Consider the following 21,846-nt stretch of genomic DNA (forward strand, 5'->3'; position numbering starts at 1 on the left):
CTGACAAAGCAGCCAAATAAGCTGTGGGTGGGGACCTTTTATTAATATTGCCTATTAAGTATCAGTGCTTGGATAATGAAGTTCCAAGTTATCTAACAGAAGATGAGAAATTGGCAGCTCTATTAGGAGCCAAGAAAAATGATGAAGGATGGTGGGTTACACCAAACAGGCAAGCAATAATTCCCCAGCCTACGATTCTCTTCACAATCCTAAACAGTTTCACAACAAACAGCAAGAAAAATACTTGAGTTATGCAGTTTACAGTGGTTTTACATATGTATCCTACCTTGTTCTTTCTGTAACCCACTTTTAGTGTTAACAAAACAGGTAGGTACAAAACAAACCCCTGTACTCCTGACCGCAGTATACCCAACCATCCGGTGGAACACATCAAACATTTAAGCATACATAACAATACCACAAAACATGACAGAAAAAAGGGGGATAAGAATTGCACTCCTTTGAAAAACCTTTCTATGTAGTATAATTCCCTTTTACAGAGCAGCTTCCTACAGAGTTTCTGGCAGAGAACTTCTTGGGGAGTGCTTCCACAGAGGGAGCAGCACTTCCACAGGGGGATTCTGTGATTGAAGCACACCCTCAAAACATAATGCTTCTTTTTATATGAAAAGCAAGCACGGCAAACTGAATGTTTAGCTCCATTGTTCTGGCACCAAATGCTTATTTTGTTGTTCTTATGCAAGTGCCTCCACATTTTCTGACACATACATATTCCCCTCCGGCATAACCACTTTACATGAGATGTTTTTGCTCTACCACTCTTTTAACCCAAGAGACTGCATCATGGAATCAACAACTGCTTGAGTTCTGTGACCCTGAAGGTCAGTCACCATTTACCTTTCAGCCCTGGAGACAAGGGAGTAGAAGGTAAAAATGACTGAAGCCAAGTTAAATTCCATTTCAAGTGAATTTATTGAGTTATAAAGAAACTGCCAGCTCCACCATATTTACAAAGGTTTTCAAGAGGATTTGAGAGCTTTTATTGCTACTGAACCACAAGTTAAACACATATAAACAAACCAAATCAACCATATCCATGATGTCAACTGTAGAAACACCAGCTATCTTATAGGACTTTGAGGCATACTCGTACATGATCTCTACAGCCACCATCAAGATTCTCATTTCTTTCTGTAGTTAGCTGTGTCTGAAAATCTGGCATCTTTATGTCACTGTCGATGGAAACTGGTTTCTGTTCTTCAATATACACATTTTATGAATCAGGAATTTAGAGACTACTCATATGCAAGCATTGCAAGGTGTTAAAATAATCTTGAAAAGCACAATGAAATCCCTGGTTGGTTCCATTTGATACTTCTGCAAGGTGGTATTGCTGCCAGATGTGCATGTAAAATCCTGTCATGACTTCGACTTGATTTGCTCTGGTTGTGACTCTAAACTTCCCAGGCATTGTCACTATTTACATCTCAAGCAGCACCATAGATACAGTGCCACCTGAAAACATCACACTGCTTTGCTTTTCTTACTGTCCCAGACTCTTTGAATGTAGGGAGCATTACTATTTCTTCTTGCAGCCAAATGGACGAAGTTGACTGAAAACAGCCTTTCATTCATCCACTTCTCCATTCCCCACTCCATCCCCAGAAGAGATCATGATTTCTCTAAGAGAAGGGGAGGACAGAGTACATCTTCCAGTTCAGCAGGGTTCATTCTCAAGTATATTCCAGCTGCATCTCCAGTCCTGAACAAGTTCTACATTACAATACCAGAATGCCTAAGGGATATGGACACCAAGAGCCAAGGCCTGTGAGCCCACACATCTGGATGCAAGCAGTTCCCACTGGCAACAGTTGGCTCTTCTTGCCTTGTTAACATGTCTACAGTGATTTTCACTTGACACTGAACTTCACACATTACTGAATGTTGGGAAAACAATCTAATCACTTGAGTGCCAGTGGCCTTCCTCAAGGCATTGACAGGTGAACATTTGCTGACCAATAATCTAACTCCATAACACTGACTTGTAAAGTATCAACTAAGATTAGCAGTTATTCCTTTCTGGGATTTTAGTTTTCTGTGCATGGACTAAGTCAGTATCAAACAGAGTAGCAGGGCAGCTACTAATAGTATTTAACAGAAAAACAACACTGAAATATCTTTGCTTGTAAAAAGCAAGGGGAAACCCAACAGCTTTATGTTTAAAAGAAAAACATGTAACTTCACTCCTACTGCAAGGGCTACAAAAAACAAAGCCGAAGAGAAGCCCAAGCATCATTCATGCAAGAGAAACTACCATCTAGCAAGAAGTCTTTTACAGAGCATGTGCTACCCTAATGTGAGGCAGCATGACTTGGAAAGCCTAGCCCATATAGACAGGGAGACTGTCAGAGGCACACCACACTGTCACACTGCTCTCCTCAAAGGGAAAAAAAACCTCCTCTCCCACTTAGGAAGTGAGCTACAGAGCTGCGCACCACAAAGAAGCAAATACTCTAGGATTTCAAAAGCCTACACTGCCATCATACCAAGGGAATTTTCATCAACTTGAGATTTGTAGCTAGGCCATGCTGAGAACACAATCAGCTCAAACAGTACACACACAAGTTCCATCCGTGTTAGTAACTGAGGTCAGAATCCAGATGTTCAGGTGTTGAGACACTGGGTCAGATCTAAGTAACAGTTTCATATCTGTAAGGTTGGAGCAAGTCTTCAAAAGTGGAATTATCCTGATCCTTGTGTACACAAAAAGAACAAACTGCCAAACATGCTATACTACACCCAACCAGTGAGAACTGTTTGAATTTAGTGACAAACACAACAGCAAGGCCACACTCAGCAGGAATCAAGCCATGGTTTTGAGGAGAGTTTTATAGGAGAACACTTTCAGGCATGGCAGAATATCCTTCCCTACCAGCATGATGGCTGGATGTGCTGCATTCAGTAACATTTCTTATATGCCTTATGCATCTTTTCCACCATCCAGAGAAACTGATACAGAGAATGCCACATAATATTTCTGTGGAACATTTATCAAGAGACCGTTGCAATTCAGGAAAGCTTAAAGGGGGGTTTTCCTATATTCAGTTTTACTGAGGGAAACAGGAATTATTTTAACAACTTGACTAAGAGATGATCAAACCTCTAGCACGTGTCACTTTAGTGTTCCAAAGCTATTCAGGTCACTCACTAAGTGATCATTTAAATAGTGAGCAAGAAACTTTTGTGCTTAGTTTGTGGACTAAAGTCTGAGTTAAATCCTATTATTTCAAGCTAGCAAAATGCAGTCATGCTAGGCTTTGCAAAGACGGTGGAGGAAAAGGGATTTCTTCTAGGTTCCTTAAAAACTGGATTATAGTGTAAAAATACAGCTATGGTAACTATAACAGTCAGAACATCTCTACAAATTTTCTGGACCATGAACTGACCTTGGAAGACTCAAAATAACAAAGGCAAAGAGTTGTACAGCTGAAAGCGTTCTGAAAGACCAAAAGAATTCCATCCAGAACAAATTGTCACTTGGCCATTGACACAGAAGAATCATACTGGATAACTCAACTTAGTGCCATTTTATCACACTGAATAAGTTTTAGTGTGTGGAACAACCTGGAATTATTTACTCCAGTAAACTGGTGCTTTTCCCCTTAGATTAGGACTGATTATCAGTAGACACCAATAACATCTCTTCATTTCTGTACTGGGCCACCCTCAATCCTAGATCTGGGGCAGACTGCTCTGCAAGTTTCCATTACCTGAATGATCTCTTGATTTCTTTTTTTCAGTATCCATAACCTCATGCTGAGATCTAAATTCCAGTTTTTGAGACGCAGAGGGTAAATCTACCAACCTGAGACCGAACAACTCTCCCTTCCAATTATTTGTGCTTAAAATTGAGACTTCTACACAGTGCAACCTAGCAGTCATACATAAATGTTGGAAACAGCTGTGTCAGTGGGATTTTACTTCTCAACAGCTTTTACTTTCCCTTGATCTTCCACTTTTTTGATGGCAGCTTGGATAGCTTCTTGATCACCCAGAAACTGGTGAGGGCCCAGAGGGCGCAGATTCTCATCAAGTTCGAGAAGTATGGGCACACCAGTGGGGAGAGTAACATTGATGATGTCCTCATCAGAGATGCCTGTCAAATAAAAACAAAAACACAGTTACGCATAGTGAGCAGCTTCCTAATTGTCTACCTAGCTCAGCCTTATATCTGATATTATCTAGTCTTAAAACAAAGACACATTCCAGCCTCCATCAACATCAACACTCAATGGTCAGTTCCTAGCTAGACTGAGAAGTCCTTGGTCAGGGTAAGTGCTACTTGGCAATAACTAAAATATCAGTGTGTTATCAGCTAAGCAGCCAGTACAAACAGCCTCTTTAAAAAGGCAGGATACCGTGGTTAATTTCTCCTCTTAAATTTTCTATGCAAAGCTTCTCACACAAGCTGTTTTAAAAATCAGTATTTAATTCTTCTAGTGTAAAGATCCCTGTTAGCCCATATCTGGTTTCTCATAAGCAAGTTTACAGTGTCTTGCATACAGTACTATTCTCAGAATTAATAAGCACAGGCTACTCATTTTCCTCTTTCAAATGAGGGAGAGGGAAACAAAGGAAGGGCAAAACTTACACAACTTGGAGCCTTTTCCACTTCACTAATACCTGGGGAGAAAAATTATTCTACCCAGCTCTGCTTAATTAAAATACTCTGGGGCTTTAATCTCAATGGCATTGCTGGTTATTTTTACACCAAGCATCTCTAAAGCATCCAAGTGAATGTTGAGACCAACTCCCTAGTAAAGTTCCCACACAAGGTCTAAATAGTTGCATTAAGAAGCAGTGTCTGCAAAGACAGTATTCTGCAAAAACTTCAGGCAAAAGAAAGCTAGTGTCATCGGGAAAGGCAGTATTTCTCCCCCTCCTTTAGAATTACTGAGGTCACAGCAGCAGCCTGCTGTTGTAAAGCAGGACAGCTTCAAGTAATTCATGCTTAGAAAATGCACACACTCAAGCTTCTAAAACAATGACACCACATAAATGAGACCAAGGTGCATGAAGAAAACATCCTCTTGAGCAGCTGACAAAACAGATGGTTCTCAGAACATACGAGTGCAAATTTACCAGCGATTTACACATTAAGCAGAAAAGCAGAGCAAACATACTAGCAGGAAAACCCATGGAGTCAAGCCACTCAGCAACAATGGGATGACAACAGGTCAGAAAAAATAGAACTGATCATGAAGTGAGAATCAGTTTATGCCCCTGCACAGAGACTACACAAACACACAACTTCTGCAGCGACCTATTCTTGTTTTCATTAGGTTAAGCACTTGGTTCAGATTGTAGATGAGCCTCAAGATTCAGAAGGGCATGGAGCAAGAGAAACAGACAAACCCCTCCAAGAAGCTTACACCTGGTTACATATTGAGGCACCAGTCCACTAAAAAAAGTCACATTGTCCCAGTTTAAGTAATCCCAATCCCTGTATATAGGGATAAATGATTCACCCATTGCAAGCAGCACAATCAGACCTACAGAAGCACCCAAGGAGCTTCTAAAAATTTTAAACCATGCAGAAATCAATGGGGAAAATCCTGAGTCCATTTACCAAGCACAAGCACTATTCTCAAAGACTCTGGTTTACAAAATAAGCAGCCAAACTGCCTGAGCTTATTTCAAGGATTCTTAAACATACTAGATTTTAACAACACACACATATCATCATGTAGCCACAGAGAATCTGGCCCCAGGAAGTGTTCTGCCCACCTCAGATTCAGTCTCCCAGACTAAACCATTCAGATGTACACAGAGCAGATGAAGTCATGCAGGAGAATTTAGGCAAACCACATACTGTGGTCAGGAGCCAGGATATTTAAAGGTTTCCTCTAAAGATGGATTAAACAAAACTAGCTGTAGCTACATGAATTCAGAAATGCAGTTTACTGTTTTTACAGAACACAAAGTGACCACACAGATGTCAACTAGTATTGATTTACAAAGCAGAAGAGTGCAGTCTAGGATAAACAAGCTGCACCAAGCATGTTGGCTTTCTCCTCAGGATTTTTCCTTATACAGGAACATTGCCTCACAGCCAGCCGGCTGCAAATGCAAGTTGAAATCAGATGAAAATTCTAAAGACATTCTAAAGTATCCTGTTGCTTTATTTCAGCACTGTTGCTGTATTTGTATAGCATTTCTGGTCTTCAGGAAGCAAGGAGCTTATCACACAAGCTCTTCAAGTTGCAGGCAAAACACACAGAACCTAACAGGCTAGAAGGACAGTAAAGAGATCACATCTTACACCTCAGCCATCACAAACACGAGCAAACTACTATCTAGTTACTTCATGTACTGTAACTATAGCCAAGTGACCTTTTCTTGCACTTCATCTGAGCTGGCCTGTGTCACAACCCCACCCTATCTCAGAGGGAAGAAGGGTGAAATCAGGGCAAGGACTCAGCTGCTGACTACAAGGTGCAATAGGAAATAAGACTATTGAAAAGCCTGGGTCTCAGCACTACTGAAGGATACTGTGTTACTGGAAACAGTTTAAAACCTGCTTACAACCATGAGATCCCACAGACATCACTGAAGTACTCAGGATGTCTTCCTCAGGATCCCTGATAAAATGCTGACTAGGCAACTCCATTCCTCAAGTGTCCCCCATGTTTTCTCTCATAAGCACCTCCTTAATAGCAGCACGCAGTTTGGTACATGAACACTAAGAATTTGGTACAGCACTTAAAGATCTTTCAAAATCACATTCAGAATTCTTTCCCAGCTCACTTACACTCCATTTAGCTGAACTGGGTTATCAAGCACACAGACCAGTAATATTTTTGTGCAAGCTTAAGATTTCACCTTTACCTGGTAGCCCATGAAGTGCTTTGAAATTCTTGCACCCTGGAAAGTCCTACAGAGGCAAACCCCATCAGGCTTGATTTTAAGCACTACAGCCAGCTACTACAAGGGCTGGCTCAGCTTCTCCTGCCCTCTCACCTGTTCTTACCAAGTTCTTTCCTTCTATTCTTATGGCCAGAGCAACACAAAAAACACAGGAGCTGTTGAGAATAGCTGCACACCTCCTCCCTTGCATGTCAACTACACTTGAGGCCAGATGATTCACCCAGCAAAACAAGATCATATGTATAAATTCAGCCACAATGGGCTTGTTCTAGAACTGGTGCTTTGTAATTGAGATCCCAATCAGGTCACCGCATGCTTCCTACAGCCTTAATGAAAATACCAAAGCTTTAGCCTAATAAATTAAATATTCAGGGCCAGATTCTGCCCTCTTGGCAGAGGACCTAGTAGGTTACAAGAGGGCAGGCACCTGGCATTCAACCAAGGTCAACCCACCACAGTGAGGCACCGAAAAGGACTGTGAGGGGAATTATCCCTAGCATGACACAAGGTGGCCACCAAGCTGCTCCATCACTCCCCTCCTCAGCAGGACAGACAGAGAGAAAATGAGATCGAAATAACTCATGGGTCAAGATAAGGGCAGCGTATAATAAAGCACAAGCAAAGGCTGGGCACAGAAGCAAAGGAAAACAAAAGGTTTATTCTCTACTTCCTATCAGCAGGCAATGTTCAGCCACTTCCCAGGAAGTAGGGCTTCAGAATGCATAGTAGTTGCTCCAGAAGACAAATGCTATATGGGACACTGCTAAGATTCTCAATCTGAAGTACCAGTTTGATACTTCAGGTAAAAGAAAACAATTCCTCCTTCAAAGAACTGGGAAAAATCACCTGTAAATAGATCCTGTGCATGCAGGATGCTTATTTAGCAGATTTTGGCAACTGGTGCTTTCATAATCAATCTGATTATGAATCCAGCATGCAAAATAAATTTAAACCAGCAAGTCTGGTATGGTTACTTTAGATACCCTCCTCATCAACATCTTGTTGGCATTGCTTTTTCCAATGCCTCAGAGATGCTACACCACTACAGAAAAAATATAGCATGTCTAAAGACCAGAGTTACAGGTCATGGTCCACACCAATAGGTGTCACAGTTGCTACACTATGACAAGATACTTCCACTGCAAATACAAGACTGCTGCCTGAAGAAAATGTTACTTTTAGAGAGCCTTTCCAAGCCTAACAACATATAACGAAAAGTGTCCTCTCACTCTGCCAGTTTTCGGTTGTGCCAACAATTCCTGGCATCATCATATATATATATATATATATATATATATGCAAAGAGTAAGTGTTCTGAAAGGACTGGTCAAGCTCAGTTAAAGAATTAATTTGATGCCAACATTGTCTCTTCATCAGGACTGCACAAAACAGCCACGCTTGGCCTTGGTGGCAATTATCAAATGCACAGCGATTACCTAGAAGGAACACAGCCCAGCATCCCCACCAGACACCAAGAGCTCACAGCACTGACATCTTCAGCAGCACCCTCTAGGAAAATGTCACTTAGCCCACCAGGACAGAAGAACAAGCTCTCAGAGAAGCTGCTGTTTCTGATCTCCAAGTGCATACAAGAGTATGGTCCAGTTTGCATTAAGTACTGTTTTCAGAAAGATTACAGGGGTTTCACTTAAGTGCTCATGTGCAAACATGACAAACACTACAGACGTTTCATATATCATATTTCATTATATTCCATACAATGGAGTACACTCTGGGCACTGAGAAAATGAGAACAAAATCCAAACCCACAATCAAAGCCTTGTTAGTCCAATGTTGTTGGTTTGATTATTTTTGTGTGCAAGTTAGAAAGCAGATCTCCATTTCAAGCTCTTTACCAGTTACTTAACAATGAAAGTGTTCAGATTCAGAGAACTGCAGGCCTGTTAAAAAAAAAAAAAAAAACCCTGAAATGGTAACTTCAAGGATACCCTGAAGTCTTTCAGAAAAGACATGAAATTTCACACTGAAACAATTAGAATTGCTTCATCAGATCAAACTGATTGAAAACACTCATATTTACTGCCATTTAAAGTTTGAGCTACATCTTCCAAGACTTATCACCACGATTAAGACATTCAAGCAATCATGTAGGACTGCTGCTTGAGGCATTTGGAGCCCCATTTTCTGAAAGTCAAAAAACAGGGCTCCAGCTAAGACAGAGGTGCCTAGAAACGTCCACTCAAGTGCAAGACACACCAAGCTTTACAAAGTCCAGGAAAACAAAGCCCACCTCACAGTGGGTGCTATAAATAGAGTAGCTGACAAACTAAGCACTGTTGAATCTGGTCCAACTCCAGCAGGGCCCCAGAGCAGCTCACAGCTCACAACCTTTCAGAAGAGAAAGGGACAGAAAGTCAGCAACACAGACAAGGAACCTCCTAGATACAACTAGATACAGGCTGGAGCTCTTTAAAAGAAAACAAGCAGGTTGCAATAACAGGAGTCTTACAGCTCTGTTCCTGCAAACCTCCAGGCCAGCTCTGCAGCAATCCAGATCTCCACTGCACAAAGGGCAGGAAAGCCAGGATGTATGTGGCAATTACTCCTGTGTCGGAGCTGGGGTAGCTGATGGACAATCCTCAGCCAAAAGAATTAGATTCTCTGCCAAGGATTCCTCACATTCCCTATGTAAGCACATGCTGGGAGGGACAAGGTATAGCGTAGGACAGAGAAGAGACAGCTCTATTCTACTTTGGTTGAGTGTGGGCAGCCCTTGAGGAGTTATACCTGATTGTTCCAAAGAAAAGCTTTGCAGTTGCTCTAATCTACACTGCTCTCTGATCTCAATGCAGCAAGGAATCCAGCCATGCCAACTTTAAAGTAACCTTTACCAGTGACTGATGCTGTTGGCTCTAGCATTGGTGCATGCCTGTACAGAAGGTGGCCCACAGTTTCTGCTGAAGCTGAGGTCAGCTTGCAGCATTCTACCCTCAAAGGACTTGGCCAGCATGGTTGCATGGAAGTGGTTCAGTTCTTGAGGGGGGAGAGCAAGGGAGCCACCATGGTTGCAGATCTCCCTGCCCCTTCTTCCTTTTCCTTAATCATTTCACACAGTGTGGACAACCACCCTGACCAAATCAGTAGAACTGCCTGAACCAGCCTTCCTCCTTCATCCAAGCAGTACCTCAGAATTCACAGACTCTATAGTTCCAGAAGCCACTTGTACACAGTTTTTCCGTAGGCTTCTGATTCCTGCTAAAGCATCAGCTATCCTGGTATGCCTGGATGCAAAATGTGCTCAGCAGATTCACAGCTATAGAAGCACACACCAGAGGGTTTTATACTAAAAAACTTGAGTGAACACAATACAATGTATGCATATGTGCAGCTACAACTCTAGTAGGCTGCATTCATACATGTATAATCAGTAAATAGTACTCTACCCACAGACAAAGAAATTTATACAGTCCATCTTCCAGTTTGGGATGACCTAAACTAGAAGCCATGTCATTAAAGACAAGGCAGGGGAAGAATCCAGCAATGACTTAAAGGTAAACCACATCCTTTTCAAGTCCCAATTAAGCAACCTTATGGTAAGCTAACAATTTAGCTGTTTATTGGTATGCATTAACTACATTGGGAAATAATCCAGTGTTTGCATAAGCTTTAGCAAGTGCCTACTCTCTGCAGCACTCCCTGTCACAGCAGCTTTCTAAAGTAAAGAATTATCAGGACTGAAGCCTCAAGTGACCCACCACAGCAACAGTCAAGAACCTTCCACAACCCAACACAAGCATTTTTCTGATGTTATGGCAATGCTTTTTTAATGAATGGATTACAACTTCAACCCTTCTGACAAAGCAGCTGAACAAATCCAAAAATAGACAAAACTCTTCAGGCTCTGACTATCTAGACCAACCACAAAGTTAGTTTGAATACACTAGTTTAAAATAAGCAGTGAGAAACAAGGCAAGAGCATCAAGCTCTACTCTTAACTACATTAACCTAATCAATTCTCTCCCTCTTCCATATACCCCAGTTTGATTCCTGTTCCAATAGGCCATCTTTTTGACTTTCTCCTTGGAGACCACAGACATTGTGCTACATTGCCCAGAGTAGTAATACACACTACAGAACAAGATGTAAAGCTCTAAGGAGCTGAGTAAGGAGAAGAAGGGACGGCTGAAAGGAAGACCCTTACCTTCCACGTGCTTCAGCAATGCCCTGCTGCTGTTACCATGAGCAGAGATAAGGATCATTTTGCCACTTTTAAGTTCTGGCACTATCTTTTCATTCCAATAGGGAAGGAGTCTATCAAGCACATCTTTTAGGCTTTCAGCCTTTGGAAGACTATCCTGAGAGACATCACTGCACTTATACCGGCGATCATTGTATATCTCTTCATAGAAAGGATGAGATTCGGTTATGGGAGGTGGGGTAACATCATAGCTTCTCCTCCATATTTTCACTTGCTCCTCCCCATGATTCAGAGCCATTTCCGCTCTGTTCAGACCGATCAGTGCACCATAGTGACGTTCATTCAGGCGCCAGGAACTCTGCATGGGGACCCACTCTTGGCCCATCTCTTCCAGGACAAGCCATGCAGTCTGGATGGAGCGGCTGAGTACAGAGGTGAAGACGAGGTCAAACTCAAAGCCCAGTGCTTTAAGGTGTTTGCCACAGTTCTGAGCTTCCTTTATCCCATCACTGCTCAGCTTCTGGTCCACCCAGCTGCAGAAGCGATTCTCCTTGTTCCAGGCTCCTTCCCCATGTCTTAAGAGAACAAGCCTGTACTTAGCCATTTTGGTTGCAGCTTAGCACAGATGACAACTGGCCTGGCATCTAATAATGACCCATCTGGACAGAAACATATGAGAAAGATTCATCAAACATCCCACAGATCATGCATTACAAGTAGAAACATGGCAGCAAAGAGTAGTCAACTATCAAAATCAAACAATTAAAGAAACAAGTGTCTGTTGAGTATGTTTTTTACCTTTGAGGTCTCCTGACTTTGAATTCCTTCCCAACTTCATGTGGGAGGAAAATCACCACCCTCCACCGAGCTTGTTGCAACTACCCCACTTAACCAATTGATTAGTTGCAGATTTGTACAAGCTGTTCCTGCCTACAGATTTCCTTCCATGCTTAAACAGAGCATCACTGAATACCAAAGGCTCCCTACCAGAGAGGCAGATCTCACTCTCACTGGTGAGCTTAGAGGTGAGACATGGAGTCCAAGCTCCTCAGGACTGCCTAGGCCCACACTGGCTCTGAAGGAATGCATATTTGCTGTCCTTGTTAAGTAACAGCTACATATTCATAAGGTCAAACAGCACCTTTCTCTGCTCCTGTTGACTACGCAACACCATCTGTGGATTGTCTTCAATGGGAGATGCATTTTGATCATTCCCACAAGCTTTCACAACATGGTCAAATGTGTGATGCCTGAAAGGTCCATCTGACACAGCACTGCAACTCTAAAAGCCCCACCTGATCATTCTGATCTGTCACAGACTAGACAGCAATAGATGGGGTGAGAATACAGAAATACAACTCTCTGCACTGGGAAGAGGGCTGTATCCTAAATGTATATGAACATTAAGCACTTCCAAAACCATGGACAGGGGGAGACCAAGGTCTGATTTCTGCACACCCAACTTTGGACTAGATTCCATAACAAACATGCTTACGGGGGCTCCCATGATCTTAAATCAGTCACAGCTGCTTCAATGACACTCCAAGCATCTCAAATTTAGGTCCATTGTGACCATGAATTAGGTGAGTAGGATGGCTTCAGCCGGTGCACACTGGGTTTTGGGAACCCAGCATAATATCAACATTAATTTTTACCAGACTTTCAAAAAGTGTATAGAAAAGTTGAACTCCTGAACAGCTCCAGTAATTTGATATTGACTGTAAAGGCAGCTCGGTTCTCCTTTACTCCCACAGAAGTCAGAGTCTCATCACACAAGGACACAATACAACACCTCCCCAGCTCTAACTTCTGTACTGGTACAGCTCAGGATTAAAAAGCCTTTGATGACTGAGATTTTCAAAGAAATATCAGGAGGTATTGTCTGACACACAATAGACAGTTGGTAAATACAAAAGAAAGTCTTCTGTGATTTCATGCTAAGGCAGCCTGAATTGTGTATGTTACAAGGAGCATCTCAGCCAAAATGCCTTGCATGTTCCACTCACAATAATGAGTTGCACAATAAGCAAAGAAATCTACTATTGTTAGGATTCAGGTGTCATGTCACATCAGATACAATTCTAAACTACAGCCCCGAAGATTCGGGGCTTATAACAAAAATTAGTTTATAACAAAATTAGTATCAGATGGCATTGCCATCTAAAGCCAAAGTGATCTTTCCCCAACATCCCATAGATAGGATTAAAGACTGCAGAGTGTTCACAGCATGAACTACTACACAGAACATAGCCCCAAAAAAAGCTCTATCTCTGCAAACACCTCACTGTTCAGATTGATTGTATCGGCCACAGAACAGTGGATAAAAGTGGATTGCATAACTTACAAATCCAAATTAAGGCTGAATACAAAAAAACAAGACCAAACAATAGAGGAGATGCAGCAGTTCACACAAGTTCTTAGTTGGGTACTTTTGGACAAAAGCAATAAAAAACCCTCACTGAAGGAAAAAAAAAAAAACACCACCAAAAGATACAAAGATCAAAGACCATCTGGAGACCATAAACTCCAGTTTCCAGTTCAGTTATATAAAAGATTAGGCACTACCACTATTCCCCCTGTACTCAGTACTGGTGAGGCTGCACCTCAAACACTGTGTTCAGTTCTGAGCCCCTCACTACAAGAGAGACATTGAGGTGCTGGAGCGGGTCCAGAAAAGGGCAACGGAGCTGGCGAAGGGTCTGGAGCACAAGTGTGATGAGGAGCGGCTGAGGGAACTGGGGGTGTTTAGTCTGGAGAAGAGAAGGCTCGGGGGGACCTTATTGTTCTCACAACTACATGAAAGGAGGTTGTAGTGAGGTGGGGGTCAGTCTCTTCTCCCAAGTAACAAGTAATAGGACAAGAGGTAACGGCCTCAAGCTGCTCTGGGGGAGGTTTAGATTGGATATTAGGGAAAATTTCTTCACAGAGAGGGTGCTCAGGCATTGGCACAGGCTGCCCAGGGCAGTGGTGGAACCACCGTCCCTGGAAGCATTCAAAAACCGTGTAGATGAGGCCCTCAGTGACATGGTTTAGTGGTGGACTTGGCAGTCCTGGGGGTGGCAGTTGGACTTCATGAGCTTAAGGGTCTTTTCCAACCTAGTTGATTCTATGATTCTCAAACAAATTTAGAAGGGACTGGCAGTCACAGGGCTGTTTAAATATCAGTCCACTTATGGAAGCATTTAAGCTAGAAAGCCTTAGCTCAACACATGGAAATAATCCTACTCACCTTTCTTATGGCAAAGGAACAACCTACACAGATCCCAGCACAGACTCAAGAGCTGCTTTATATGGAGGCCAACACACACTCTTGGCTAAGTTACCTGCAGGAAGAGAATAAACACCAAGTGCTCACACAGAAAAAGACCACAAGTGCCAATGGTTATGCTAACCAGCATTTGCTCTCAGAGCCATAAGAAAACAGAGCACACACCCCTTGTATGAGCTGGGAAAGCTACCAACTTCCTTCTCCCAAAAAGATGTGAATGCAGAGCTCCTGCATTTCCAACAAGGGAAAGCTGCTTGTCTCCCAGATGCCCCAGGATATCATTTGCTCCCCAAGATTTGTTTAGACTGCAATTACCATAGCTCTAGCACACAGAAATGTACCAAAGCCTCTGGGACACCATGGAGAATACAGAGAGCAGACCTGGACTCACCATAGAACAGAAGTACACAGTCCTGGCTCAGCACAGAACAAGGTGCTCAGGATAACATCTCACACCTGCAGAGCTTGTAGCAAAGCACAGCTTTCAGGTCTAAGTGCCGAGGCGGTCATTCCCAGGACTCCTCGCTCCAACCAGCACAAGCTCACCTGTCCCCGTGCGGTGCACCTGTGTCCAGCCTTCCCTAGGAAGGGAGAGGCTGACCCAGAAGCAGGGCACCAACTCCCATACACACACACAATGCTGCCCAGGAGCGGGACGGCCGCTCACGCACACAAACACTCAGACACGAGGTGCCTCGCAGCTACTGTCCCCGCATGAAGCGCCACCCGCCCTCCCCGCAAGGGACCCACACGCACACCCGGCCTGCACCCCCCGTCTCAGGCAGTCTCCTCCGGGCCCCTACAACCCCTCTCCGCAGGGACGGCGGGGACAACCCCCCCGGGAGCACCCCGCCGCCCTCCCGCCACGCTGGTCCCTCAGCGCCAGAGCTCACAGGCTAAACCCGCGCTGCCTTACGCGCACCGCCGCAGCCTCCCGCCGGCACACAACAAGCACCGCCGCCGCGCCAGGCGAGGGGCGGACCCCGCGCCTTATGAGACCTCAGCGTCGCCCGGCCCATGAAGCTGAGGGGGTCTGATTGGCTGGTCCAGAAGATGAGCACCGCCCTCAGCCAGTGAGGCCGAGCCTACGGGCGGTGACGCGAAGAGTGGCGTGGTACCTAGAGCACGTGGTGCCTCGTATGGGCGCGCCAGGAGCCGAGGAGCCGAGCCGAGCCGAGCCGAGGAGCCGAGCCGAGCCGAGCCGAGCCGAGCCGAGCCGAGCCGAGCCGAGCCGAGCCGAGCCGAGCCGAGCCGAGCCCAGCCCAGCCCAGCCCAGCCCAGCCCAGCCCAGCCCAGCCCAGCCCAGCCCAGCCCTCCCGCAGCTCCCCGCGGGGCTCGGTGCCCAGCGGAGCCTGCAGGGATGCTGGTGTCGTGTCCCGCCGCGAAAATCCCGTCCCGCAAGAGCAGGTCGTTCTTCTGCGGAGGGGTCGCCGCAGAGATGTTGGTTCCCCCCGTGGTTCTGGACAGGGCAAGGCAGGCGGCGTTGGCGTGGGCCGCCACAGCGGAGAAACGGGGTCACGCCAGCCTGTGCAGAACACGACCAGAGGCAGCGAAGCCTCTGGCTTCTCCTGAAACCACTCCCTGTCCGGCTGCCGCTGCCTCAGCAGCAGATGGGCTCCGCTCCTCAGAGCCGCGGCTGCCTTGGCCTCCGTCCACCCCCGGAGCATCTCCGCTGCCTCATCCACCGCCCAGGCTGGGCATGGCGCCGGCAGTCGGGGGGCAGGACGCGATCCCTGGCGCAGCCGCTGCATCCGTCCTGCTGCTCTGCCCAGAGCCTCCTCCGTAGCAAGGAAGGAGCGTAGCACCAATGCCTTGGGCTGCCCTCATTCCCGGGAGGTGAGGAAACAGGGCCCGGGGGCAGTCAGATGGAGGTTTTCCCTGGCAGGACTCCCTGTTTCTTTCGGCTTCAGGACCTTTTGGTTTGGTGAGCAGCAAATGTCCAAAATCCCATTACTCGTAATGAAATACGCAGAAAAGGAATTAGACAGGAGTCTTCCTAACAACCATGCTTAGCCACCCTCATACCCATACGCTGTAATTCCAATTCAAAGTGATCAAAACCAAATGGACAGAGCAGCTCTGGCTAGAAATGGAGATAAGGGGTGTGAGAAGGTGTTGTTCTTTACTGCTTCTATTGCCATAGGTCTACTTTTATTTTTAAAAAGAAGACGAGCACATCTTTTATACATACTCAGATTCACCTTTTTTTCTCTAAAATCTTACCTTTGAACAGACACAATGTAAAGTTTAAAGCGCCACAACCTGAATGTGTACTGAGTGTGCTCTATTACCCTTTCTACAAGGGAGAGGGAGAGGTGATCTTCCAGTCTTCATAAATTAAAATGATAGTGCAGGAAAATGGAAGATGGAGGATTCAGATTCTGATACGAAAAAGCAACACAAGGAAAATGTAAGAGAATTTCCAGCAGAGGAGTTAAAATAATGTCTCCAGAGTGCTGTGAGGAGAAAGGGTGTTTTGTTTGCACTTAGAGGGATTATATCCTAACCTGCCAGTGGGAAAGAAGGACTAGCCAGATGAAACACTGCTTCACTAGGCTCTCATCACAGCACAGCACCAAGTGTGCTAAGCAGTAAGAGAGGCCAGGCTGTCAGTGTGCAGCTTCGTGTGTCTTATTTATTTGGGAAGCTCTGGAAAGCATTCTGCATCTCAGGGAGAATATTTTCAAGGCTTTTCCAGATAAGAAGAACTATGCCTGGTCTCAATAGAGAAGCACAATAAAATCTGCTGCTTCTACAAAATATTTCCCCTGGATGTGAATTGCACTTGCAGTTACACATAGCATCCTTTCCATCTCACCCACTAACTAAAGGTAACGTTAACAATTACCTTCAACCTCTATCAACCTTGTCTAAACCAGAACCTACAGTATGAAGCCAGTCCAGCCTGCGTAATCAAAGTAGTACTCTTAAGTTTACTGTAGCAGAAGAGTTTGATTTGCTGCACATCAGCTCAAACCGGTCAAAAGAAATGCTCCCACATCCTAGTGCATGATCACACATCTGCATTAACCCTGCCTCCAGTCAGATCAAACCCGTCTCCTCTTGTACAAACGCACTAGTGGTACAGCTCTGAATACGAGTGCATCATAGGTAAACTGGCTGATTGACTTTGCAAGGAAAAGAACCAAAGGTCCTAGAGATAAAAAGAAAAATATCTGTTCTTGAGTATCAATACAATGCATTGGCTGTACTTCAATCATTAAGAATGCAATTAACAGAAGAAAACATTATATGCCAATATACAGTCATAACTACAAGGGAGTAGACTGCAACTTGTGCCACAAGCCAGGACCTCCATGGCCATTAAATAAGATTTCTTATCTCCATTAGTCTTCGAGCAAGACCATTTCATTAGCAGGGCAAAACCAGCCTAATGACCTTGATTCACATTTTAAACTACACAAGGACAGAAGAGCCAAAGCCATGTCCCCGTGCGTGACTTCTTGCAGACAGCTACACTCACTTGGCAGCGATTATCTCCCAGACCAGCTGGGCTGTGTTTTTCAGGGTCTCTGCTCTGAAGCCCTTCCAGGCTGTAGTGTTTAGCTGGAATGTTTATGGCCAAAACATGAGTTCATGAAACTCCTTTCCTCAACACATAAATTTCCGCTGGGGCGCCAGTGTAACTGCACCGCACTGAAGAAAGGCCTGGAGCTAAGCAAGGGAGAAACAAGACAAAACAGAACTGGAAAGAAGAAAGGCCAATTAATGATTGATGAAAACTGTGCCAAACAGGAGCTTTCTTCGCTGATTATGCCCTTGGTACTTTTTGATAGAATAGTTACTTTGTTCAAAGCTAGATCAAGTATTTGCCACAGATCACCGCAGACATACCCACTGTAATTTCCAGAAGACACCGAGCTCTTTGTTTAGATCTATTTGATATAAAATCTGTCTTCATTAATAATTTCATTTTCAAAAGAAACTTCTGCAATCAAATCCTCACACTCTTTAGTAACTCTGAAACTTTCTCTCTATAACTTCTTCCTGGGTGTTTTTGTACCTCACGAATTTATGCCTTCCTTAACTAGACTTTCCTTAGTCCTTTCCACCTTTGCCTGCTGCCAGCAGTATGCCCATTCTCTCTGTCAGCCATATGTGTGCCCAAGGAATCCTCACCTTTTTCTTTTCTGGATGTGGGCCCATTTAGGCCATTTTCAACACCTGACAGTTTTTCCTCTACGAAAGTCCTAGATCCTGTCTTTTCTCTGTCTGCTGTCCATGATACTTCTGTCTCACATTCCTCTACAACTTTCCTGATGGTCCACCTTCATTCAAGGCCAAATTTGTATTGGGAAAGGTCTGGGAGTACAACGGACTATGCAAAGAGATAAACACATCCTTATGCTGTCACACTGGCTACAGCTATCTCCCTGCCCATCACCCCCCAATACATGAGTTATCTCTTCTCTTGTAAACTTAACACAAACTTGATTTCTTGCAAAAAAACCCCCACCAAACCTGCAACATGGACATGGGCCTGGGAAGCCCACAATGTGTGTTAACCTTCCTGCTACCAGGACAGTGCTACCCAGGAGGGATAGCTTCCTTGTAACGCCACAGCCAACTTACTCATCTATGTCTTCAGTCTACTTACGTATTCTTTTTACACCTCTGCTCACTCAGTTTTTCTGGTTTAAAAGGCCATTTTATTCACTGCTTTTTCAATCAATCAGCTTCATTTTTTCCCATCCTAGGCAGACTGCAAGTCCACAAGATATCAGTATCATGTTTTCACCTAAGCCTAGTCTCTAAACCCACTTGTTTAGCTGAATCCTAAGCAAACTTGTGTATATATGGACTTGAAGCAGTTTTCCTTGTTCCTGGCACCACAGCCACAGCTCACGTGAAGTGCTGCATAGTCCTACTGGCCTGAAGTCATTCCTATTTCTCTATACACCAGACCTAGGTCTATAACACAAGGAAAAGAAAGCCTTCTCCATCATAGCCCAGAGAGCACGTAGCAGGCAAGGACTTGTCAGTTCCACTTCTGTTTGTTTGTTAGAGCCAATCACTGCATCTTGCGTTAACCAGACAAGTGGTTCTCAGCATTTCCTTCGCTCAAGCATACCTATGCGTGGGTAATTTTTCATCACACACCTACCCCTATTTGCCAATATATCACACCACCACATCTTAAACCAAGCCTATTATTACCTAAAACTTGGGGGTGCACCTGACAGAGCAGTGTGGCGTACCTTGCACACCAGTTAGTCACTCAATTACAATTTAAGCTCCTCAGCAAGGGGCCTTTTCCACCTTTTGTTTTACTAGTGCCTAATACTAGTGCTTTCATATGTAAATACAGTGGGGCTTTCATGCTGGTTGGGTATGGAGGCAATATGTAACTTCATGAATCTTTGTGAATTCTCTTTATTTCAAAACAAGGAGCATAAGCCCATGTGGAGGGGCAAATAAAGTATTCTACTTTTGTTGTTGTTGTTTCACTCTAACTCCATTGCTTGGGAGGGCAATCTGTTTGAAAAAGAGAAGTGAGTGTGTAAGAACATAAACTAACTCTGCATTTGTCACCAGAATCATAGCTTTCCTCTTCAAGTAAATGCAGAAGTTTTTCTGAATCATTAGAGTACCAAATAAATGACTGAGAAAGAGGAAGAAAATACATAAAAGCCTGCATTACATGCAAAACAGGCAGAGGGAATCTGCTATGTGAGACATTGTATTCCAAACCTGAAGCAGGAACTGAATTTCTTATGTAATCCCTATGGCTAGGAACTGGTAACGTTATTCTGAAGTAAAAGATGTGACTCTTGTCTGTTCATCTGAAGTCTTAATGCAAAATCTTTGTATTTCTGCATGTCCTAAGATGAAAACATACACACAGGAAAAAACCTTACATTCTCTATGCCCTCGAAATCATTACATGGTCTTCAAATAAGCACCTTATCACAACAGGTGCCTAGGTGCTACAGAAAAGAGCATGGAACACAATGTTCTGAAGGAGTGCCCATGGCTACATTTCTGTCCACCTAAAATAGCTCTAAAGCAATCAGTCATACAAGGTGCCAACAGCTGGGAAAACAAAATTACTTCTCACAACCAATTTTTCCCATTTCTAGGGCAAGAAACACAACTTGAAGATCTGCAAAGTTTGCTTTTAAATGTTGTGGGTTTGGAGTGGTTTACAATGCAGGTTTTGGTTTAGGGCGTTCCGCTTTTTCTAGTCACAACTTACTATAGCAGTATCATGAGCAAAGAAAATCCTGTGATTAATCTGCTCCCCCCCCCCCATGATAAACAAAGTGCTGCAGACATCAGACGTCAATAAGAAACTGTCTGGAAAGAGATAATTTAAAAAGGCCTCCAAAAAAAAGAAAGCAGCAGGGTGGTGTCTACTCAAGGCATGATAAGTTAGTTAGAAAACAGACTGGATAGTGCTGATACTAGAGCATGGTAACAGCACGTAAGAATCTGGACAAATATAACCAAAATGGTTATAATGTCATTACAGAGAATCAGGAAAACAATAAACACACACAAGACATACTCAAGTTTGCTTGTACTAATGTCTTTCTATGAAAAATTAATGGTTCACCTCAATTAAGCAACTCTAAAGTTTTTTACTTCCATGTTACAATAAAACCTGGGTTAACTAAGAACTTGTTGATGTGTGTGTGTTCAAAGCTATCTCTATCTTTATTATGTTTGTTTTCTCACAAACAGTCACAAATTGCAAAAATTTGTCTGGTGCTTCTTACATTCTTTCTATGGTATGTGGCTCTCTTGCAGCATACCAGTTTACAAACCAAGCCTGACTGATGTTTAATATGGTTTTGAATGGAGCTCAAAAATGAGTTTCCTATATAAAAAATGTCTTATGTGTCCTGATGAGATAATATAAAGAACTGAGTCACACCGTTGTTCTACTTTACTGTAACTTCTCAGAATTCAGTGGAGTTGCTCCTGACTTTAAAAAGCAACAAAATCAGGCCTCCCTTTTACAGGATTGTTTCCCAGGAAACTTTAGAAGTTAAGTTGCTAAATAAATAGCTGTGTATCACAAGTTAATTCATGCTTCACCCCTCCATTTCTTTAACAAAAAAGGTGCATGAATGGAAAGGCAGACAGAACTAATAAATAATGCATGGGGGAGTCAGGATATCCAACTTCCCAGAATTTTTCAATTCTGATTTTCATCTCACACCTGGTTTACTTACATGGAAATCCATTCATTTAAATAATTTTGTGCCTGACTTCCACTGGGTTCTGGGATTTTTTTTTTATTCAGAACTAGTTTATTCCTCTCTATTTTCGTCAGATCAAGCTGTTCAAGAAAAAGCCTAGACAACAAAAATATTTTGCATGTAAATCAGCATCTCCATTTTATCTTACATGAAAGACACAATGCACTACCCCATCCAATTTAGCATTTTGGATGGGTCACATACTTGTTTAAACATTTGGTACTGCTGTCATTATTCTCCCCTGTCAAAGTCCGCATCTGCAATATACCAAATAAGCAACTGAGCCAAGATCAATTCAATGGATC

General features: G+C 43.6%; 1 protein-coding gene across 10 annotated transcripts; it reads right to left on the reverse strand.

Moving 5' to 3' along the window:
• Positions 1 to 909: 909 nt before the first annotated feature.
• Positions 910 to 15,894, reverse strand: BPGM (bisphosphoglycerate mutase). 10 transcript variants are annotated; one of them, XM_030480669.1, is made up of 5 exons: positions 15,232 to 15,297; positions 14,707 to 14,779; positions 14,277 to 14,370; positions 11,051 to 11,706; positions 910 to 4,117 (listed from the first exon to the last, which is right to left on the reverse strand). In XM_030480669.1, the coding sequence occupies exons 4-5, from the start codon at positions 11,649 to 11,651 to the stop codon at positions 3,939 to 3,941; spliced, it is 780 nt and encodes a 259-aa protein (XP_030336529.1). In that variant the 5' UTR covers positions 11,652 to 11,706; positions 14,277 to 14,370; positions 14,707 to 14,779; positions 15,232 to 15,297; the 3' UTR covers positions 910 to 3,938. The 10 variants fall into 10 exon arrangements, with proteins under 10 accessions (XP_030336529.1, XP_030336528.1, XP_030336526.1 ...); XM_030480668.1 differs by having other exon boundaries at positions 14,707 to 14,891; XM_030480666.1 differs by having other exon boundaries at positions 14,707 to 14,896; positions 15,232 to 15,291.
• Positions 15,895 to 21,846: the final 5,952 nt, after the last annotated feature.

The sequence above is a fragment of the Strigops habroptila genome, chromosome 3 (genome assembly GCF_004027225.2).
Source record: "Strigops habroptila isolate Jane chromosome 3, bStrHab1.2.pri, whole genome shotgun sequence".
Classification (NCBI taxonomy): domain Eukaryota; kingdom Metazoa; phylum Chordata; class Aves; order Psittaciformes; family Psittacidae; genus Strigops; species Strigops habroptila.